General features: G+C 36.1%; 1 protein-coding gene and 1 long non-coding RNA gene across 6 annotated transcripts; both read left to right on the top strand.

Annotated features, from left to right (window-relative positions):
* The first annotated feature begins 473 nt into the window (after window positions 1-473).
* Window positions 474-23,014, top strand: LOC127832265 (coiled-coil domain-containing protein 146-like). Its single transcript, XM_052357640.1, has 20 exons — window positions 474-620; window positions 4,676-4,847; window positions 5,348-5,430; window positions 5,732-5,941; window positions 6,431-6,488; window positions 7,396-7,572; window positions 7,848-7,921; window positions 9,040-9,267; window positions 13,418-13,604; window positions 14,388-14,483; window positions 15,426-15,551; window positions 15,818-15,951; window positions 16,290-16,454; window positions 17,542-17,766; window positions 18,097-18,161; window positions 18,927-19,090; window positions 19,792-19,920; window positions 20,867-21,004; window positions 21,715-21,963; window positions 22,500-23,014. Exons 2-20 carry the CDS (start codon window positions 4,686-4,688, stop codon window positions 22,701-22,703), a joined length of 2,874 nt encoding a protein of 957 aa, XP_052213600.1. The 5' UTR covers window positions 474-620; window positions 4,676-4,685; the 3' UTR covers window positions 22,704-23,014.
* On the top strand, window positions 11,051-13,161 carry LOC127832326 (uncharacterized). Of its 5 annotated transcripts, none has more exons than XR_008026792.1 (4): window positions 11,051-11,105; window positions 11,905-11,961; window positions 12,019-12,075; window positions 13,042-13,161. It is a non-coding gene; the product is annotated as an uncharacterized LOC127832326 (long non-coding RNA). The 5 variants fall into 5 exon arrangements; XR_008026791.1 differs by lacking the exon at window positions 11,051-11,105 and adding an exon at window positions 11,221-11,277; XR_008026793.1 differs by lacking the exon at window positions 11,051-11,105 and adding an exon at window positions 11,337-11,391.
* Window positions 23,015-23,633: the final 619 nt, after the last annotated feature.

A 23,633-nucleotide genomic window follows, 5' to 3' on the forward strand; every position in this document is an offset into this window, starting at 1 on the left:
GTTTGACTGTGGAATGACGTAATTTTTTCGACGAAATGACGTCATTAATCAAGCGAAATTATCCAGTTAAACTCATAAACAATATAAATAAACTGTGAAAAAAAGCATAAAATAAAAAGAAAATTTGTTGGATTCGGTGGAATATCGATTTTATTTCACGAGTGATCATAGAAAACAATATTTTCACGAGTGGCGCAGCCACAAGTCAAAATATATATTTTCTATGATCACGAGTATCCAACAAATATCCTCTATTATTTTTTTTGCAAAACTGAAAACGACCCTGTTAACTTCGTTTTGACTAAACAACGTACTTAAATGTAACCGATCTGAATGAAAATGTAACCGATCTGCATGATAGCCGTTTTGACTGAAAATTATTACTACCTCACATTTGGTCTGGTGCCCAGCTTCTATTGTAAACAAATAGAATACAAAGGGGCAGGTAATCCAGACTACCTCACATTGTAATAATGCGCATGCGCAAATTCATAGCAACAGTTTCCGTGTTTACATTCATGGCGGATATTCATGAAAATTTAATGAAGATAATGATTAGCTCGTAAATGAGAGGTTTCTTGCACGCAACAAAAAGAAAAGCTGCTAAGACATTCGTAAAGGTGATAAGACTTACAGTTATTTACCTGTCATTACTGTTCCTCTGAGAATTTTCGTACAATTTGTTCAAAGCATGTCAACAATTCAACAGTTTACCGTCTTTTCTTAAGCTTTAGTTAAGGGTTAGGCCGTGTAATATTTAACTTGTAATTTGTTTATTTAATGATACAATTACATCTTGTATAGAAAACATATTTTTCAGTAACATGTCAAAGTTCAATTTCATAAAAAGAGTCAGAAGATGAAAGTGTAAAATAAATCGCATGTCTTCATCAAGTTCATGAACTCACAATCTCAACCTTTGTTCAGAGCAGTCTGCAAAACTGTCTTTTTTGTCTTCATAGCCAATGTAGACAAGGCCTTTCCATATGCATTGAAATTTTTACCCCTTTTACCTTGAACTAAGGGTCCGTATTTAGGTTTCAAAATCGGCATTTAGGTTTTGAAAATTTGTTCTGTTATTAAGCTCTGTTACATAACTATCAAAGCGTTTTTCAGGGGCATATGTCATTCTATGGAGACAGGTCAGGGCTTTCCACAGGCCATTTAATGATCCCTCGCCGGGGCGCTTGAATTTCAAAATCAGAGTCCCCGGGGCGCTTGAAATTTTCCGATCAGTGTATTTTTCAGTAAAAGAAAGTGGAAATTGTCAAAATAAATCAAAGTTTCTCTATCAGTGTACCAATATTCCCTGTTTTAAAAGAGCACTCGGTACCTTCTTTCACAAGTAATCCCCATAAACACCACATGGGGTAATGGATAATCCACTGATAAGAGAAAAGCATGACGCACATATCGATTTTTCTAGCCACATTACACAGTCATTTAAATGCTGACAAAGATGTATCACAGGAAACTCTCAGGTAAAATTCCAGTCGTCAAACTGTGATGTTCATCGTCCAATCGGTTACGCGAATGCGTATGAGGGCGGGGTTAACTATCGACCATTACTTTTGATTGATGTCGGGCACAAAGTAAGAGTTTATCACAGCTTGATTAGCAAGAAGTTGTACCATTTAAGTACTATAAAACTGGTAACTAGTACAGTACAGTACATTAAAGACGGTTTCGGGCATAATCATCACACCTTTTTTACTGTAAACAAGTGTTACCTATGACTCATAATTAATACGAGAAATTAATTGCAAGTGGTAAACAATTAATTACTTATAGCGAGTGAGTTGTGCAAATAACTCCCGGTTACAAGTATGCGATAACAATTTAATTCCAGTACATGTATATTTCATCATGTCCATATAGAACTGATTCACCTTGTTTTTCTGACATTTATTCGAAACGTAATGCGCTTTTACAATTTTTCATTGAATTAATTACGCAAACTTGTAAATGTTTCGTCCGATAATCGATACTTAGAAGACTGATGATGGCAAACGGCTGTAATCCTCGTGGACAATGTGAATTTCATGCATAATTCCGTCAAAACATTAATTCGACTCGTAATGTGTTTAAACAAATTATCATTGAATTCATAACGCAACTGTTAATATTTGTTGAGATCTCAAATGGGAATAAATAAATTTGTAATCTGAAACCCATTCCCGTAAGTCGATGTTAACGCTTTTTTTTATCCGAAACACACTTCCGAATGTAAATGTTACCGCAACGTTAAAATATTCTTGCAGTGCTTCAAATTAGCAGTGCAAATTTATTTTGTGTCGAATCTTTTTTTCAATTCAAAAGAGCGCAAAAATTATGCAGCATGTACAAAGTCGCGTCATTTGCATGTATTGAGCGTTTTAACAAGCACACAACACGTCAGGGGATTTACGCATGTTCAGAGGCAATATTTCATCAAATCAATAAATAGTCACTTAAAATTTATTTGATACTATAGAAAAATGGCAAGGTTTGTGTTAAAGAAATAATTGGGAGCTTTCATCGTAAATATTAACCAGAAAGTGATTTATAAAAACGAAACAAACAGGATTATCGGGTAATAACTAGAAACTTGAAAAGTAGTAAGTATACAGTAATAGAGTCGGGTTGAAACGGATGTATTGGGGAATTGATCGAGTCGGGATTTTACTATATGTGCGGAAAAGTTTTAAAACAATTAAACAATATAACAAATAATATATATTTTTAAATGACTGGGGGATTTTCTGGAAGAGTCATAGCGCACCAAATGACGTCTTTTGACGCTGTTTTTCTTTAAGTTATAACGCACCACAGAACGTGAATTGAAACGTTCACTTAAAAAAAAATCATCATCAGGAGGGGACCTTCCCTATCAGCCCGGGGCGCCTGACAAAAATCCTGTGGAAAGCACTGCAGGTGTATTGTTTATTATTGTCAAGCGTAATTGTCAACTTAATTTTTATCATTAGAAATTAAATCCCTTATAAATAAATATTGGCAACTGTTACACTACCAATTACAACCATTAAAGGAATGTACATCAGCCATGTTTACAAGTTTGTCTGCAGAAGATAAAAAAATGACTTTAATGTTTCTTTAATTATATTGAAGGGTTATATATATATTATTTTTACCTAAAATAACTCATTGAGTTTCAAACAATCTAAAGATAGAGTACCAATGACACATTTTTTCAAGATGGCCCCAAGGTTAATTGAAAAAACATAATAATTTCATAAACAATTATTAACGTTAACCAAATTTCAGGAGTCACTTTTGTGAAAATGTTCATGTACTAATTTTTTTTTCAAAAACAGTATTCGGTTAATTACAGGTTCATTAGATTTATAACTTACTTATAGGTTAAATACAACAAGAATAAGGATAGATGGTCCATTCTGGAGGCCACCAATCCTAAACAGCAAGTGTCCATAAAGAAATGCCATTGAATGAAACAATAGTTGTTAAAATTTTTCTTATAATGCTATTCCATGCTTCATCAGTTTAGAGTGTATATACTATAAGTATATATTATGAAGAAGTGTTAAACAGATACAACAGTGACATACTTAACCCTTGATTTTTTAGGTATTATTTTATAGGTAATCAGGATTATGACATTACCTAACGACTATCCTTCAGTCATAACACAATTAAAAAATATATCTAAACATCAAATTTATTTAAAGTTACTGGTAGTACAAAATTCTTTTACTGCAATCTGCATTCAAATCTGTATTAAAATATGTTTAGGGTAAATTCTAAAACTTAAAAAAAAAAGTTTTTTTCTTTAAAATGTGCATTTTATTTCAGTATAAAATTGTACACATAAAATTGCCATTAACAAATAATTGAAGTCATTCCCCTGTATGTTTATACTGGAAATCAATCAAATTAACCAAAGTAATTCCGGTATCAGTAACAGAAGCAATTAGCCTTCATCAAATATTTAAAACACATTTCATGATTTAACATTTATATGTAAATCTTTTAAGGATAGGGAAACTAATTGAGATAGGAACATTGTTTTTATCAGTTTTGAATTTGTTTTGTAACATTCAATAGGTGTTATGGAATATCCAAAGGGAAAAATGAGGAAGCAAAAATTAGCTTTCTTACAGGAGAACATGGAGATAATATCAGAGTTTGATCATAAGATTTTTGAATTCATGTTTAGGAGTCAAAAGAATGACATTAGTCATGAGATAAAAAATTGGTTCAGAAAATTGTAAGTGAATTTTTAAAAGTTGACATTACTTATACATGGCTGTGATTAAGTTTAAAGCAGGCAGATGATTTGAAGAAGCAGGAGGAGAAATTTAATTAGTTCTTACGAAAGCTTTAAAACGTAGTGGGGTCTTTAAAAAATTCTTTGGTCTAACCAGCAGGGTGATTTACCATTTTCTAAGCCTTAAAGCCCGGCATATGTTAATATGAATATTATTCCAATAAAAAATGTTTGTAATACAGTGATGGTTTCGTTTTTTGACACTTAAGGGTTATTTAATAATTTTGAAAAAAATATGCGTTTACATTATTTGATTTTATTGAAACTTATTTGATTACTGTCTGATGTTTTTAATTGTATACATGTATGTCAATTATTAAATATCTTAATACATACGTGTTTGAATGTTCAATGACTTTGTACTAACATATGTCACCTGTGCATGTTCAGGTCCACAGCAATGAGTGACAGGGATACCCCCGGGGTGGATGGGGGTCCTGGAGAGGCGGAGGACCCCCTGAAGTATGCAGCCCCAATCTCTGCCGTACCTCCCAAGGTCATCCACCAGGAGGAGAGTCAGGTGGAGGTGTCTGCTAGCCCAGCATTCCAGTGTCTTGATGAGGTAAGCATGGCCCTATCAGCATTCCAGTGTCTTGATGAGGTAAGCATGGCCCTACCAGCATTACAGTGTCTTGATGAGGTAAGCATGGCCCTACCAGCATTCCAGTGTCTTGATGAGGTAAGCATGGCCCTACCAGCATTACAGTGTTTTGATGAGGTTGGCATGGCCCTACCAGCATTACAGTGTCTTGATGAGGTAAGCATGGCCCTACCAGCATTCCAGTGTCTTGATGAGGTAAGCATGGCCCTTCATTGCTTGCTTCTTGTTACCTGTAATTGATATGTTTTATATTTCAACAGCATAATTTTTTTTCTGTTGACCTTATTGCAATTGATATATTTCATAATAAAGTAAAAGATCTCTTTTCAGACATTTTGAAACTAATTTTGATAAATGCCCTTCTGTTTTTGAACATATCAACTCTAATGCAAATTTTGACGATAGTGTATATAAAGCCTTAAACGTCTAAGGTCGCTGAAGGAAATTTGTATTTTTTCCAGATGTTCCATGAAGGAAAACTTACTGGGACTAAAGTTGCATTTTTGAAATCAAAGTATACAGAACTTCATGAAATGCTTAAAGGGTAAGAAAGAAGATGTTTAAAAGTTGATAATCCAATTTGTTTTTTTAACTTTTCACAAAAATCCATTAATGTGACTTATTTTAATTATTAACCTGTTGAAAAATCTTGTATGTTTTTAATATCACGAACGGTGCTTGTCGGAATATTTGATTACATGTTACAAAGTTTGCTTCAAAAGCAGAATGTTATAATGATATTCAAGTACAAGCAATTAAATATAAATATAAAATTACCATTCGATAACTAAATCAGTATTTAAAATAGCCACGTTATGTTGATGCAATGAGAATTGTTATTTCAGCACTAGGGAGAGTGAGACAAATCTTCTCAGGCAGGCTAAAGATTTCTCAACAGAGCTAGAAAGGCAGAGATCTGAACTAGAAAAAGCAGATAACTTCCCCGATAGTTCCAACACAGAGGTTTCTAAAATGAGAGAACAGCTTCTGAAGTACAACAATGATCTGAAACAGGCACAAGAACGTCAGTATCAGCTGGAGTATCAGATAGAAATGTATGTGGTAGTATTCTTCTCAAAAGTACATTTAAATGTAAGTGTATATTGAGATATAAATTAGCATTTGACCATAAGCGATTGGTAACTATAATCTGTCCTTGGCATGTATATAGGACTCACTCACATCCTCTATAAAACAACTAAAGATAAAATCAAGTGCTGGCTATTCAGGTTTAAATATCAGTGCCAAGTATATAGAATTTCCTCTGATGTTAAAAAAATCTAATGCCCATATTTTCCTTTGTTTGGGTATTTCCCTATTTGTGTTTCCCTAATGTTTTCTTCAGCCAGATTGTTTTTAACTGCTTTATAGTAAAAATATACATGTATTGTGTATTGAAAAAGAACCAGCTTGTAATTATACATATAGTTCAAAATAACTTGTAGTTTTATAGTATAGCTTAAGGATTTTATGTTTACTGTAATGTGTTTATGATATGGTTATACTTTTGTATTCTGATATTAGTTTGATGTTGTTTTATCCAGTTCAACTGAGGAAAAGAAGCTTATGGATAGGGAGTATGCAAGAATGCCTAAATCAGGGGTATGATTATTGCTTATTGTTCACTTTAATTCCAATAGGTTAATCAGTCAGTGTGCTATGAGTTTGTGAGTACTTTAATTTCAGAGTTTATGTAAATATTGCATACTTTAAAAATGCCAATAATGTACAGTTTTTAAGAACTTATATTGGTCATCCTTACATACTTGAATTATTTTCCCTGGAACATAGCTGACAATTCAGGGCACGAATTAAGTGACCATTTGTGAAAAATCTCTGTATATAAGTATCTTATTTATTTGAACATGAATGCTGGATATTGAAAAGAGGAAAAAGGAGCTTGACTTAACTAATCTCATTTCAACACTTATACATTAATATAACCTTTGCTCTTGGAAAACGGGGCTTAACCCTTTGAGCGCTGGAACCGGAATTTGAAGGCCTTTGCAAACAGTTTGGATCCAGATGAGACGCCACAAAACGTGGCGTCTCATCAGGATCCAAACTGTTTGCTATTCTGATAGTATTCTTTGAAAAAAAATCGAAGAAAATGCTAATTTTAGAAATTTATCAGACAACATTTTAGCAGACGACAAATTTCCCAGCATGCAAAGTGTTAATACATGTGCATAAAGTGTTTCTCCAAATTAGCCTTACCAGGGACGACTTTATCACTTAAGTGGTATTTTGCATTTAAAGTAAGTCTCTTCTTAGCAAAAATCCAGTTTAGGCAACAAGTGATTAGCACATGCCAATCTGGGAGGAAACTTCAGGCTCACACATTTAGCCCAGTTTTTCTAGAGTGAGACTTATATTTTTTTTACTTGACGGGTGCATTGAAGAGAAAAGAATAAAGTTTATTCGTGCATGCAAGAAGAAAATTAGCTGTGTTGCTGCACAGGATAGTCTGGTGTGATATTTTACGCACATGGCTCCTTTGTACATGCAGGAGATAGAGAAAAAGATCAAGGAGCTGCAGCAGGCCTGTGATGAGATGAAGAAGGAGATTGTACAGAGGCAGCTGGAGGTGAAGACTCTCAAGGAAGACCTGGAGGCCTCCAATAGGCAGGTCAAAAAGGACCATGTGGAGTACGAGAAACTGCAGGAAAAACTGGAGAATCTCAAGGTAGGGCACACACATAGCATTCATAGAGTTTATAAACCAGTTTGAAGGATTGAACTAACAATATAAAACCTGATCTCATTACTGCCAACAAAATTGCCATTGATCTTAGTTTTAAAGTTTAATTTTCAAAAATTTGGAAATAAAAGATCAAATCTAAAAACAGTTCCAATTTGCTTAAATAATAAGTTGGGAATAATTTTAAAATCTAGAGACATGTTTGCCAGTAGTATAAAACAATTGCAGATAAACTATTTTATAAATCTATTATTTTGTAGGGTGATCTTGTCCAAGTCAACAATGTTCCAAATCAGATAGCAAAGGAAGCTGATAAACTGAACAGAAAAAACAAGTATGTTCATTGTTAACCAATTCTTGCAAACAGAAAAAACAGAAAAAAACCTATTTAAATAATTGTCATTTATTGTTTAAACAGGACTGCTTATACTGTGAAATATCGCATTACTTCATGACAGTTTTACGGCTAAAATCAAAATCACTTGTTCTTGTTTAAATTGCTTTCAACAGAGCCATCAGCAGCAATACTTGGCAATAAAAAAGCTTTTGTACAAACTTGTAATGATTTTTTGGATCACTTTTTTAATACGAAGATCACCAGCACATGTTTGTTCATGATTCCATTTTTAATTAAATGGTTGTACGTAAAGATTAAAGGTGATATTGAATATTCCTTTGAATATGAGTATTTTTAACCAGGTTTTCCGAAGGAAAAAACTGGTTATTAGATTGGCGAATGCGGGCGGGCTGGCTGGCGGGCTGGCTGGCTGGCGGGCTGGCGGAATAAGCTTGTCCGGGCCATAACTATGTCGTTCATTGTCAGATTTTAAAATCATTTGGCACATTTGTTCACCATCATTGGACGGTGTGTCGCGCGAAATAATTACGTCGATATCTCCAAGGTCAAGGTCACACTTTGAGTTCAAAGGTCAAAAATGGCCATAAATGAGCTTGTCCGAGCCATAACTATGTCGTTCATCGTCAGATTTTAAAATCATTTGGCACATTTGTTCACCATCATTGGACAGTGTGTCGCGCGAAATAATTACGTCGATATCTCCAAGGTAAAGGTCACACTTTGAGTTCAAAGGTAAAAAATGGCCATAAATGAGCTTGTCCTGGCCATAACTATGTCATTCATTGTGAGATTTTAAAATCATTTGGCACATTTGTTCACCATCATGGGACGGTGTGTCCCACGAAAGAATCACGTCAATATCTCCAATGTCAAGGTCGCAACGACTAAAAATAGATTTAAAAAAAAAAAAAAAAAATTACAAAGGGGGTTAATTTTGTTTGTTCATTTCAAAAGTTCAGTTTGAGTTTTCTCCCTTTATCAGATTTTTTTTTCACAATGAAAACCTGGTTTTGTGACAATTTTGTCCCTTGTTTATTATAATATGATAAATGTTATTATTTGAAAGGATAATAATCAGCATTCTTGTATTTCAGTGAATTGCTAACTCAGTTGGCAGAGTTTGATTATGAAAGCAAAGGGCTTAAAGCTGAAAAGACTGCATTGGAGATGAAGGTAAAAGAACTGCAGGATGAAAAGTATGAAACAGACAATGAAGTTGAAAGACAGAAACAAGCTCTGAATGACAAAGATCGTGAGTTGGAACAAATACAGAAGGATTTTAATTATGCTAAGGACAAAGATGCTGTTTTGATGGGAGACAGGTATGCACTGTGTTTTTCACATTGCTCTTTATTCTAGAACATTTACTTAAGTAAAGTTGTATGCTTTTGGTAAAAAGCAGAATTATTCTATATTTTAGACCATTAAGTTAGTATAGGTGTATGTCATTGGTTACATGCCTAGGTTGGCGCTAAGGAAAACAAATTAGTCGCCAAATCTAGGGGGGTCCGGGGGCATGTCCCCCCTGAAAAGTTTTGGATCCTAGATTGTCTGTGGTGCGTTTTGGGGCTATTTCCTGAGCAAAATTAGACTACTTTTGTCTGAAATTAGCCTTTTTTTTGCTTGAAAATTTTTCTTTGTTGATGAGCCACTTGCTGACATTTTGCAGCCGATTTTTTTGTTTACATAGACACCCAGGCGTAGTGGTAATGATACATTAACACCGTTAAACAGTTTTCGGCACATGTGGTTTTTAGGTTTGAAACCACTAAAACAGCCCGCCCGTCTCGGTAGTAATTATATGACATTTTATAAAATCCAAACATTACTTTTTCATTTTTTTTTGTTTATGAAGAAATGCGTGAGAAATTACTTAGTCAGCATGAGACCGTCATTGCATGTCAAAAATCGTGAGACTCACGACGAAACCCTGAGACTTGACAGGTAGACGTTTCCGATTCTGAACTATTTTTGACGTCCTCCGATCGCGAACCTAACATTCGGTCATTCCCTGAGTTTACATTATTCTGTCCGCTTTCTTTTCTAAAGAATTGTGTTAATTTATGTTGCTTCGACTTTCCATTTTCACAAGCAGCATCCATTTTTCCCGGAATCTGCAACTTACTTTCTTTATCGGTCTTTCAAGTCGCATAGCGACCGTAAAGGGAAGTTACTCTTATCTACTTTTTTAGCCAATCAAAATCGTTATTTCTTGGGAAATTAGTTTATAGTGGCTATGTCAATGCCATAACTCCGCCCATCTGATTTAATGACAATTCCGTACAGGTTGATTCGAAAACGTTGAATCGTAACATCTATAGCATAGGTCATTACACGGCACGCTTCAGTGATTCAGTTATCATATAAATCGCCAAGTAACTCAAATGTTCGAAAAGTCTGGTTGCAGTGTAAAGCGTGACCAATTAAGACGTTAGCCATATGGATTATCGACCTAGGCGGTCGTCATTATCCTCTGGGGCCTTTCCGGTAAGGGTGTTATCTGTGAAATCTTAGCGATGTTTCTGGAGATTTATACGACCTGAAAACTGGCATTTAGAGTGTGCATTTGTAAAGCATAGGGTCTTTTTTTTCAATCGCCAATTTCATGAAAATCTTTTTTTTAATCGCCAGCTAGGAATTGTAATCGCCAATGGCGATTTCGGCAATCGGTAACGCTAACGTAGACATGCAAACATTTAATCTTGCGTATGGCTTCGATTCTTTCACTGTCTAAAAACTATTTTGGATGAATGCCCCTGAGAGTTAAATAGTTATTGATTTGATGTATGCTATCAGTACTCAAACTTTAGTAAATTTTAACCTTGGTGTGGGAAAGTGGGGCTTATTTTATGTGTGTAAACTGTCGTCATAGGTAAGTATGTGCAATCTGCACAGGCTAAGTAGGGATGACACTTTTTGCTTTTATTGTTTTTTTGTTTTAAAGGAAGTCTCTTTTTAGGAAAAATTTAGTAAAGGCACAAATAGTTTTCCATGATTACCCTGTGCAGATTGCACAGGCAAATCTGTGAGGACACATATGCATTAGGTCCCATTACCCTGTGCAGATTGCACACGCAAATCAGTGAGGACACATATGCATTAGGTCCCATTACCCTGTGCAGATTGCACAGGCAAATCTGTGAGGACACATATGCATTAGGTCCCATTACCCTGTGCAGATTGCACAGGCAAATCTATGAGGACACATATGCATTAGGTCCCTTTTACCCTGTGCAGATTGCACAGGCAAATCTATGAGGACACATTTGCATTAGGTCCCATTACCCTGTGCAGATTGCACAGGCAAATCTGTGAGGACACATATGCATTAGGTCCCATTACCCTGTGCAGATTGCACAGGCAAATCTATGAGGACACATATGCATTAGGTCCCATTACCCTGTGCAGATTGCACAGGCAAATCTGTGAGGACACATATGCATTAGGTCCCATTACCTTGTGCAGATTGCACAGGCAAATCTGTGAGGACACATATGCATTAGGTCCCATTACCCTGTGCAGATTGCACAGGCAAATCTGTGAGGACACATATGCATTAGGTCCCATTACCCTGCGCAGATTGCACAGGCAAATCAGTGAGGACACATATGCATTAGATCCCATTCCCCTGTGCAGATTGCACAGGCAAATCTGTGAGGACACATATGCATTAGGTCCCATTACCCTGTGCAGATTGCACAGGCAAATCAGTGAGGACACATATGCATTAGGTCCCATTACCCTGTGCAGATTGCACAGGCAAATCAGTGAGGACACATATGCATTAGGTCCCATTACCCTGTGCAGATTGCACAGGCAAATCTGTGAGGACACATATGCATTAGGTCCCTTTACCCTGTGCAGATTGCACTGGCAACTCAGTGAGGACACATATGCATTAGGTCCCTTTACCCTGTGCAGATTGCACAGGCAAATCAGTGAGGACACATATGCATTAGGTCCCATTACCCTGTGCAGATTGCACAGGCAAATCTGTGAGGACACATATGCATTAGGTCCCATTACCCTGTGCAGATTGCACAGGCAAATCTATGAGGACACATATGCATTAGGTCCCATTACCCTGTGCAGATTGCACAGGCAAATCTGTGAGGACACATATGCATTAGGTCCCATTACCCTGTGCAGATTGCACAGGCAAATCTATGAGGACACATATGCATTAGGTCCCATTACCCTGTGCAGATTGCACAGGCAAATCTGTGAGGACACATATTTATTTGGTCCCATTACCCTGTGCAGATTGCACAGGCAAATCTGTGAGGACACATATGCATTAGGTCCGATTACCCTGTGCAGATTGCACAGGCAAATCTGTGAGGACACATATGCATTAGGTCCCATTACCCTGTGCAGATTGCACAGGCAAATCAGTGAGGACACATATGCATTAGGTCCCATTACCCTGTGCAGATTGCACAGGCAAATCAGTGAGGACACATATGCATTAGGTCCCTTTACCCTGTGCAGATTGCACAGGCAAATCAGTGAGGACACATATGCATTAGGTACCATTACCCTGTGCAGATTGCACACGCAAATCAGTGAGGACACATATGCATTAGGTCCCATTACCCTGTGCAGATTGCACAGGCAAGTCTGTGAGGACACATATGCATTAGGTCCCATTACCCTGTGCAGATTGCACAGGCAAATCTGTGTGGACACATATGCATTCGGTCCCATTACCCTGTGCAGATTGCACAGGCAAATCAGTGAGGACACATGCATTAGGTCCCATTACCCTGTGCAGATTGCACAGGCAAATCAGTGAGGACACATATGCATTAGGTCCCATTACCCTGTGCAGATTGCACAGGCAAATCAGTGAGGACACATATGCATTAGGTCCCATTACCCTGTGCAGATTGCACAGGCAAATCAGTGAGGACACATATGCATTAGGTCCCATTACTTTTGCAGATTGCACAGGCAAATATGTGAGGACACATATGCATTAGGTCCCATTACCCTGTGCAGATTGCACAGGCAAATCAGTGAGGACACATATGCATTAGGTCCCATTACCCTGTGCAGATTGCACAGTCAAATCTATGAGGACACATATGCATTAGGTCCCATTACCCTGTGCAGATTGCACAGGCAAATCTGTGAGGACACATATGCATTAGGTCCCATTACCCTGTGCAGATTGCACAGGCAAATCTGTGAGGACACATATGCATTAGGTCCCATTACCCTGTGCAGATTGCATAGGCAAATCAGTGAGGACACATATGCATTAGGTCCCATTCTCCCTGAGCAAGACTCGCATGCATGTTAAATGGTATCTGTTCAGTGTTATCAGAGTTAGTCATCAATTTTATTTCATTAGAAAACTTGTTTATTGTTTTACCAATTCTGGCAAAGTGCAGGTAAATATTTGTTAACTAAATCATTTGTATGATTGCCAGTAGTGTATATTATGCAGTATTTGTTTGCATCTTACAGGGCAACACTTGACCTCAACTTGCGGCATATTCACCTGGAAAAGAAGAACGCGCACGATGTTCATTCAAGAAAAATGCGAGAAAAGGATAAGGATTTGAGAAATTTGAAAAAAGCAGAGCTTCATTTGAGAGTTGCAGAGGAAAACCTAAATCATTCCAAACTCATTCATGAGAAAATCAAATCTCAAGTATGACATTTACAAAATTATTTGTTATTGACAATTTTACTTTTTTATGCTCCCCCAAAATTTTTGGGGGGAGCATATAGTTGCCGCTTTTTCTGTCTGTGCGTGTGTCCGTCCGTGCACAATTTTGTCCGGGCTATTTCTCAGCAGTTAATGACCGAAATTCAATTAAACTTTATGGGAAGCTTCACTACCAAGAGGAGATGTGCATATTATCAGCCGGTTCTGGTCGGATGATTTTCACAGAGTTATGGCCCTTTGAAATTTTCAATAAACTGAACATAAAGTGCAATTCTTGCCCCCAAACTACTGACTGGAATTCAATTAAGCTTTATGGGAAGCTTAACTATCTTGAGAAGATGCGCATGTTATTTGTGGGTTCTGGTTAGATGATTTATTTAGAGAGTTATGGCCCTTTGAAATTTTTAAGTTGCTAAACCATCCATCGTATTATTTTGTCCAAAGTTATGCCCCTCAAGACGTTTCCTGTTATCTGAATATACACTGTATAGTGCAATATTGTGACAAAAAAACCTTTTGGGAGCATCACCCGTCTCAATGGTTTCTTGTTGATTTAGTTCTAAGTTTTTGATGCATTTATATTACATACAGGTTCCTTTGAGACGTGTTCACTTGTAAATTTATTTGATTAAACTAGACTGTTTTGTCATTGGAAATTAATACTGTTTTAACACTATCTATTTTATTTGTGTATAACTTTGTATATTAATGACATTGAAGGAGCTGTCAGGAATTAAAATATTTACTAATGTGTTGTTTTCTTAGGTTGATTCATTACCCAAAGATGATGGCACTGCAGCGAAAAAGAGGGAAGAACTTCAAAAGGAAGTGGACCAAACAAAAAGAGCTCTTGCTCAACAGGTGTGTACATGTAGAGAAGTAAAACTTGGTAACACTGATTATGTATGAAAACATGCAAAACAGCATATGAACGAAAACAAAGTGCATAATATCATTGCTTTCTCTTATGTAAGCTGTATTATATCTAAAGAAAGAAACAATCATCAAGAAAACAATAACACTTATAACTTAAATCTTTATGCATTAGATGTATTTGGTAAATCTGAATGTTTGATATATTTACATGATTTTGCTTATAATGAAGTTTTTAACCAGGTTTTCCGAAGGAAAAAACTGGTTATTAGATTGGCGAATGCGGGCGGGCTGGCTGGCTGGCGGGCTGGCTGGCGGGCTGGCGGGCGGAACAAGCTTGTCTGGGCCATAACTATGTCGTTAATTGTCAGATTTTAAAATCATTTGGCACATTTGTTCACCATCATTGGACGGTGTGTCGCGCGAAATAATTACGTCGATATCTCCAAGGTCAAGGTCACACTTTGAGTTCAAAGGTCAAAAATGGCCATAAATGAGCTTGTCCTGGCCATAACTATGTCATTCATTGTGAGATTTTAAAATCATTTGGCACATTTGTTCACCATCATGGGACGGTGTGTCGCACGAAAGAATCATGTCAATATCTCCAATGTCAAGGTCGCCACGACTAAAAATAGATTTTTTTAAAAAACAAACTTACAAAGGGGGTTAATTTTGTTTGTTCATTTCAAAAGTTCAGTTTGAGTTTTCTCCCTTTATCAGATTGTTTTTTCACAATGAAAACCTGGTTTTGTGACAATTTTGTCCCTTGTTTTGTTTTTTTGTACTCATACCGGTGGTATTCATTGAACAGATGCAATATAGGGACCTAGCATACTCATATGTTGGGTATCGTTCAGTTTTGCATCAATACTGTCAACCAGTAGATCTACTTCTGTATTTTATTATCAGTGTGTGATTGTGTTGTAGAACTCTCTGACGGCCGTGGAGCATGTAAGGCTGGAAGCGAGTGCTGCAGAGGAACAGAATCTGCTCTATGAACAGTCTGACCTGCGCATTGAAGTTGTGGAGCTCACGAGGCTGGCTGCCATAAAGGTAGGCGTAACAAATGGCAGTTACAACGTCAATGTGCGGGTTATCATTATATTGTAAAACACAGATCTTTTCCATGTATTTTGCTACAGTGTATATATGTTATAATTACTATGCCCGGTTGGTAAAACTGGGCAATTATGAAAGTTGTTTATAATTTAAACACATGATAATCCCAAGTGCAAATTTAGTATTTTTTATTATATAAATTTCAGTCTGGAGTATTGAAATTAAATTGTCTTGTTAGTGTTCCAACAAATACATTCTAGGCAGATGAAAGAGAACAGAAGGCGCGTGATTTCATGCGTGCTGAGATGAGGTACCACAAGGCTGTAGAAGATCTGAAAACTAAACAGCTTCTTATTCAAGATCATGAAAAGAAATATAAAGAAATGCAAATAAAGTGAGTGATTGATGCAATATTTGGGCTGTAAACACATTGTTCAATATATTTATTTTTGATTTGTAGCCTATTGAAATAGGTGTCCCTCTATGTGGTTAAAAATTATAACCTTGGATTGTACATGTAAACATTACATTATTTGCACATGATCTGTCACATGAGATTTTCAAATTGTGGTGAAAAACTTTAATTTATTTTGTGCTTTGAACAAAGATACATGTATAAAATAATGAAACATGTGGTTAAAACACACACACACACACACACAAACAACATGGTGCTTCAGATTTGAAAGGATGCTTTTATCACACAATACAAAATGTCTTATTTTGTTTCAGATTAAAAGACTTTGCGAAGCTGTATGACGTGATCAAGAACGAGCGTAACAAGTGCGTGAACTTGATCCAGACGAGCACCCAGAAGGCAGCAGAGATGCGAGAGAAGATCAAGATCCTACAGAACGAGATTGAGATTCTACGCACAGCTGTCACACAGAAAGACAGGTAACAATGTTACCAGCCATGGTTTTGTTGTTGGTTTTTGTTAAAACAAGTATTGTTTGCTCATAAAATTATTCTTTTCAATCCTTCTTACTGTGAAATTCATTCAAGAGTGTCACATGGGATAAACTTAGCTGTATTTCCACCATGTGGAATGCAACAATTTTTAATAGTATAATTACAGAATTTCATTGTTTGTTCTGATGCCCTTGTCTAGTGTTTTTGGTTTTGGTGTTTTTTCATGCCTACCTTCAAAGAAGGCAGCATATAGCAGTTATAATTTCAGTCTGTATGTCTGTGAGTCTGTGCAAAGTTTCTTTTCTCAGCCATAACATTTCCATTTTTTGATGTTTGTTAGAATAACTTTTCACAAAGGTCCACCATCAAAATCTAATGTGTCATGGATCCTTCTCCCAGCTTCAAGGGTCAATTCACACTTCAAACTCAAAGGGCAAATTATACCATACAAAAACTTGCAAATTCCTGTCTCATCCATAACTTTGGCATATATTGATGGCTTTCAAAATAATTTGGCACACATGAAAAGCATTATATGACAATTGTTGAATGTAACTCCTATCGTTCTTCCTAAAAGGTAAAAGTCACTTAGGGTTCAAAGGTCAGATTTGGTCATATTACTTGTCCGCATTGTAACTATGTCACCCATCATGCTATTTTAATATAACTCGAGGGCATGTCATGTGTAAAATCTGTCACCTTACCTCAAGGTCAAGGCCACAGTTAGTGGTCGTAAAATTTTGTCATAAAACAGCTTGTATTTGCCAACTGTCACTGTGTCATTCATCATTCAATTAGAAAAAATGCCCAAAAATGACAACATAGGGCGAGTAAGTTTTTTTTGTCTCAACTGTCTTATTACTTCAAAGATACAGGTCACAATTAGATTTCAAAAGTCAAATATGGCCATAAACATCTTGTTTTGGGCATAAGCAGAGTTTTCAGACAAAGTTAATTTGAAGGTATCAGTTCTGTATGGATACATGTTTTGTCTGTACTTGATTTTCACTGTATTTCTTCACGTTCTCTATTATTTTTACAGGTATAAATGTTTAATTAAAATCTTTTGCAGACACCTACAAAAACAGCGATTAAAACACATGAACAGTGTTGTAATAAGGGACAGCCTTAGAAACGAGGTTGCTAAGCAACAGAGAATTGAAGAAGAGATGCAAGCGAAGCGGTCCCAGCAGAAGATGGACATTGGCAAGCTGAACATGATGATCAACTCTGCAGAGGAGCAGATGACCAAGCTGAGGAATAGATACGAGAAGGCCATCACACATAGGAATGAGAGGTATTGAGCAACAAAAGGATGAATGTATTCTTTGAAAGTAAAGATATGAAAATTTTTATTATTTATTTGAAATAATTTCCAATCAATTATATATTTCTAAAAAACATGTTAAAATAGCACACATTGAAATAGTGACTTGCATATATTAAAATCTCTGCAATAACTCTGGTGACTATCATCAAATGAACAAAATGAATGTGCTTTTTTAATTAATTTGATCTCCAAACTCATTCCATTGCCCGAAACACTTCAGGTTTGCCAATCTAGTAAACATAAATGATGGTTCAAGCAGAAAAAACACAGAGACTAAAAACATATTTGTATTTTCAGAGGCATCAAATTGATTGAACGAAATGAGGAAGTCTGCATTTTCTATGAGAAAGTTAATATCCAAGGTGAGCATTAATATCAGTTGGATAAGTTAACAATTTAACAATGACAGAAATCATCAAATGTTAGTGATTTTCAGTTTGCCATTTATTTGTGTGTGGTTTGTATCAATTATAAATATTATACATTGAGCTGCGCCATGCAAAACAGGTGTAAGGACATGTCCGCAAAGAGTGTAGCTCTAGAGACACCTCTTTATCTGTTTGCTTTGATGAGGAGATAATGACAGCCAAGCCCAGGTTTATTCGGGAGCTAACCTTGGGTGCATATGGCATTATACTCATTTTTGCACAAAGAGCGTCATTTGATATTAAGACTTTTTCTTACTATATTGTTAAATTTATTATGAGGGTATTTGTCAGATATACTAGTTAATTTTTTGTTAAATGGATATAAATTATATGAAGGCTATCAAGGTTTAACAGCTTAATTTGAGATTTTCAGCAAAATAATTACAAACATCTTCAGACTTCTACAAATATCATTATAATCACAAGTGAGGTAACTTTACAAACTTTGCGATAAATCAAGATTTCAAGACCAAATAATATGTAATGACATAACTGAGTATACCAGCAAGCCTCGTTCTGGGAAAATTAGGCTTAATGCATGTGCATGAAGTGTCATCCCAGATTAGCCTGTGCAGTCTGCACAGGCTATTAAGGGACAACACTCTGCTTTTATGGAATTTTTTGTTTTAAAAAAGTGTTAAAAACAAAAATCAAGTGTAGGCTGAAAGGCTTATAGTTGTAATACTGTCTATTGTGCAGACCAGATGATCCGTAACGGTACAGTAGAGCTGCAGGCTCGGGAGGAGGAGATACGCTTCCTCAAGATGCAGATGAACGAGGAGAAGAGGTTCACCTCTGTTTTGTATGCACAGCTGCCCAACAAAGTTAGCTACGAGCAGGAACTAGTCACACTGCAGATCCAGGTACTCACAAACTGCATTACATGTTTCTGACCTTCCAGTGCTTAGCTGTTGTTGATTTTTGTTTCGTCCCTTTGCTATCAGTATTTATCTTGTAAACACTTAATAAACCCCATTTTTAACTAAATCAACATATAAAAAGTTTCCCGTATTTATGTTTGAAACTAGTTATGCCTCGTAGGTTTTTAGGTGAAGAGAGTGTTGATGATTATACCCTTAAAATATTTTACTTTTGGTGACTTTTTAGGCTTTCATAGCACTAATCATTCACAACTGTTGGTATGACTGTAATCTTTGTATGATTGACCTTCTAGATTCAAAATGTATTACTGTAGCTTTTGATTAAATGAACAGGATTGTTTGATTGTCAATTGCAAATTAACAAGTCCAGGGAATGTAAAATTAATGTTTTAATGTCCACATTATTTAATCCTTTTCCACTCAGAAGAAAAGGGAAAATGGTTACCGGTATATGCAACCAGCAAAAACAGAACAGCCTGCAAGGAAATTACAGGCTGTTTAGGTTGAATGCTGTTTGCTGCTCATCAGTACCTTAGGGTTGGAAATGGAGCGTTTAAAACTTCAATTTATTCAGAAAGATCTTTAAGTAAACTTTTTTTTAAGCGACTACAAATAAGTTAAAATGTGTATCTGAGCTTTAAAGGTTTACAATTTTATGCTAATATGTGTTTATAACTGTTCAGCTGCAGCAATGTCAAGACCGGATGTTGGAGCTAGAGAAGGAGATAGAGAACCCATACGATGAAAAACGGGTTCGCTACCTGGAGGGCAAGGATCTGCCACCGGCGGAAATGCATGAGAAAATTGAAGATGTGAGTCTCACAAATTAATTTCTGAGCCTGATAAACTTATTTCATTGAAGTACCTTATTTTGACTCTATGTATGTTGCAGTTCTATTAATTTTGTAAGTAAGAAATTCAAAGGCATTGTATAGTAAATGTGTTTCCTCTGCTAAATGAAAATGATGAGAGTAATGGTACTAAAGTATTGACTTCGCATCATATGTGTTCTAAGAGTCATAGGCTGCATTAATTTGCACTGTATGAAAAGTGAGGAAATCATGTGACTTTGTTGATGAAGCAAAGAAATGATATTTCATTTGCAGTAAGAAAATAACCACATGGTTTTGCTATGATTTAAAAATGATTTTGTGCTATTTATTATGCTCCCCCAAAATTTTTTTAGGGGGAGCATATAGTCGCCGCTTTGTCTGTCCGTGCGTGTGTCCGTGTGTCTGTCCGTTCGTGCACAATTTTTGTCCGGGCTATTTCTCAGCAATTAATGACCGGAATTCAATTAAACTTTATGGGAAGCTTCACTACCAAGAGGAGATAAGCATATTATCAGTCGGTTCTGGTCGGTTGATTTTTCACAGAGTTATGGCCCTTTGAAAATTTCCATTAACTGTAGATATAGTGCAATTTTTGTCCCCCCAACTACTAGACGTCTGAATATAGTGCAATATTGTGACATAAAAACCTTTGGGGAGCATCACCCGTCTCCGACTGTTTCTTGTTATGCTTGTTTTTGTCTTTATTACTCTTCACAGGCTCCAAACCACCCCCACCCTAGCCTTGCGTGAAAATGGTTATTCAAAATTCCATTGGCAAAAAATTTACAGTTTTCATTGTGGCTTTTTATGTAGTATTGTGATGAACAAGTTACTTCTTAATATGCTTTTTCCTTAAGCAAAAAGTGCTAACACCTGATTGGCTAATGCCTCCAGTTTAACATATAACATGGTTGTTTTCTTTCAGTTGGAGACGCGTCTATCGGAGAAGGAGGAAACGTTGCTGGAAAAGGACCTGATATTTGAGCAGGTCACTCGCCTGGTAGGACGTGTGCGCAACAAGGCAATGACTGGCAAAGACGACACCCTAGACCTGGCTAAGAAGGTACGTTTGAGATTCTACCTTTATCACTTAAAACAATTTATTACAACTATACAAGCGTTTTTTTTTCTGAATAGAATCTTATTTCAGTTGGAATAGGTTTTATAAGCAGTTTTTATTGCCCAATTTATCCACACACAATGATTTATTTACAAATAATATTAAAAACTATTCAACACTTATATTGATTAAACCAAGGTCAGAGTATTGTTTTGCTCTTTTTATATTGCACAAGTTAAATTGTTTCATGTTCATGATTTGCATGATTTTAACATGTGCATGACTAAAAGTTTACATGAACATATAAATATGATCAATTACTTATTGAGTTGTGAGGAAACTGGGCATAATCCATGTGCGTAAAGCGTCGTCCCAGATTAGCCTGTGCAGTCTAAACAGGCTAATCAGGGATGACACTTTCCGCTTTTATGACATTTTTTGTTTAAATGAAGTCTCAATATGGTGGAAAGTGTCATCCCTGATTAGCCTTTGCGGACTGCACAGGCTAATCTGGGACAACACTTATGAGTTGTGAGGCTCAAAGGTCACAGCAATTTAAAAAGACTTAAAAGGTCTTAAAAATGTCAAAAAGCTATATTTATAACCTTAACCTAAAAGTGGTGTTTACAGACTCTGTTTAATGTTTGTCACCAAAATATGCATATTCTTTTAAATAAAAAATGAAAAAATCTTTGAACTGTTCTACAACAAAGGTGAATGAGTTACAAGCGAAGATAAAGGACACGACCCGAAAGATGATGGCGATGGTATCAGAGGTGTCCATGAACCAGGCCAATGCGATGAAGCTCCAGCAGGGTCTCAAGGAGAAGGAGTCTGAGTTGGAGCAGTGCTACATCCGCATGGAGAAGGGAGAACCTCCCAGTGAGGACATAGAGAGAGCCTGGCTTAAGCTGCTCAGAGACGAGGAGCGCAAGGTGCTTGAAATGGAGGAGAAGAGATTGGTATGTAGTGGAGACGTAGTTCATGACAAAACATGTATTTATACAGTCATCAGACAAGCATTGTCAAAATAAAACTGCAATAAAATAACTTCATCTTTATTCCAAATAATTGGCAGAATAAAGCTGTTTTAGCATACACATGAGCCTTGCGCTTGGAAAACGGGGCTCAATTCATTTGTGTCAAGTGTCACCCCAGATTAGCCTGTGCAGTCTACACAGGCTAATCAAGGACGACACATTCCACGTTTTTTTTTTGTTTAAAAGTTTTCTCTTCTTAGTGAAAATAATGTTTAGGCATATATTGCCGTCCCAGGTTAGCCTTGCAGACCGCCCATGCTCCAGTTTTTTCAGAGTGGCAAATGCTCCGGTTTTCTCAGAGTGGCACATGCTCCGGTTTTCTCAGAGCGGCACATGCTCCGGTTTTCTGGGAGCGGCACATGCTCCGGTTTTTTCAGAGCGCGGCTCATAAAGATGTACATTATAATAATAATATACAAAGTAATAATTACTAACAATAGTTACTTCTATATTACCAGATTGAGGAGGAAGAAGAGCAGTACCAGACTTCAGGTGGTGTCACCACGACTGCAGAACCCAGACCAAACGCCTACATTCCTGATGATGACAGTGAACTGCCTATCCCCAGACCGTACGGCAAACACGCACCATTCAAACCAAATGAACCAGGATCCACTATGCGACATATTCGGAAACCAGTGCCTAAGCCTATTGAGATATAATGTTTGTGGTATGCTGTATTTTGTGGAAGTGCGTTTCTGTTGGATTTCGGGAGAAAATGGAAATGAAACTTTTGTGATGTTTCTGGATTTGTGCTTTAGAAAACTGCATAGGTGTTGAAGCCATCTGTCGATTAGAAAAGCTTTCATTGGAGGAATAATTTTTTACAAATGATCAAGGAAACATGGCAGTCTGGCTTGAAAATCTATTTACACTCTACATTATTGAGTCTCTAAATGTTTGTTATAAAAATGCAAAACTGTGATTAAGATATTATTACGTATACTATTTTGATATAAAATAAGAAATTATTCTCTAGTTGGTTGTTTTGATTTAACCCAAATATCCATTTGATGTACAGTGTACCAGAATAGTGGATCTGTTATAAATAAAATGTTCCATGAAATCTTTCTAAAAAAAATTGCCGTTGATAAAAAATATTAAGTTTTAAAATACTACCTTTCTTTTTGCCCTCCATCAAGTATAAAAGAAACAAACTTGATATGAGAAACATTCAAATGTCAAAATAAAAATAAAAATAAATTATTTTGGATTAACTGGAGTGAATATTACAGAAGAAAAAGAATTTCCTTAAGTTACTCTTGAACATAATACAAGTAAAAATCACTATCTGTTACTTTATTCAATTACTGTAATATAATGTTATAATTGATTTTACTTGTTTATAGATTATTTTTTTAATACTTTATACCATTTGTCATTTTTTACAGTTTACTTAAATTAAATGATTGAAGCCATTTTTTAACCCCTACTTAAAATATATATGTCCTTCAATTTGATTTCAGTAGAAATTGATGTACAGTGAAATCTATTTTTAACATGAATTCATATAAATTTTGTGTTGTTTCATTTATCTTTGTATTATGCGTGTTTATCACAAATCAGATGCTGTCTAGCATTCAGAGTAAAAT

Source organism: Dreissena polymorpha, chromosome 5 (genome assembly GCF_020536995.1).
Source record: "Dreissena polymorpha isolate Duluth1 chromosome 5, UMN_Dpol_1.0, whole genome shotgun sequence".
Classification (NCBI taxonomy): domain Eukaryota; kingdom Metazoa; phylum Mollusca; class Bivalvia; order Myida; family Dreissenidae; genus Dreissena; species Dreissena polymorpha.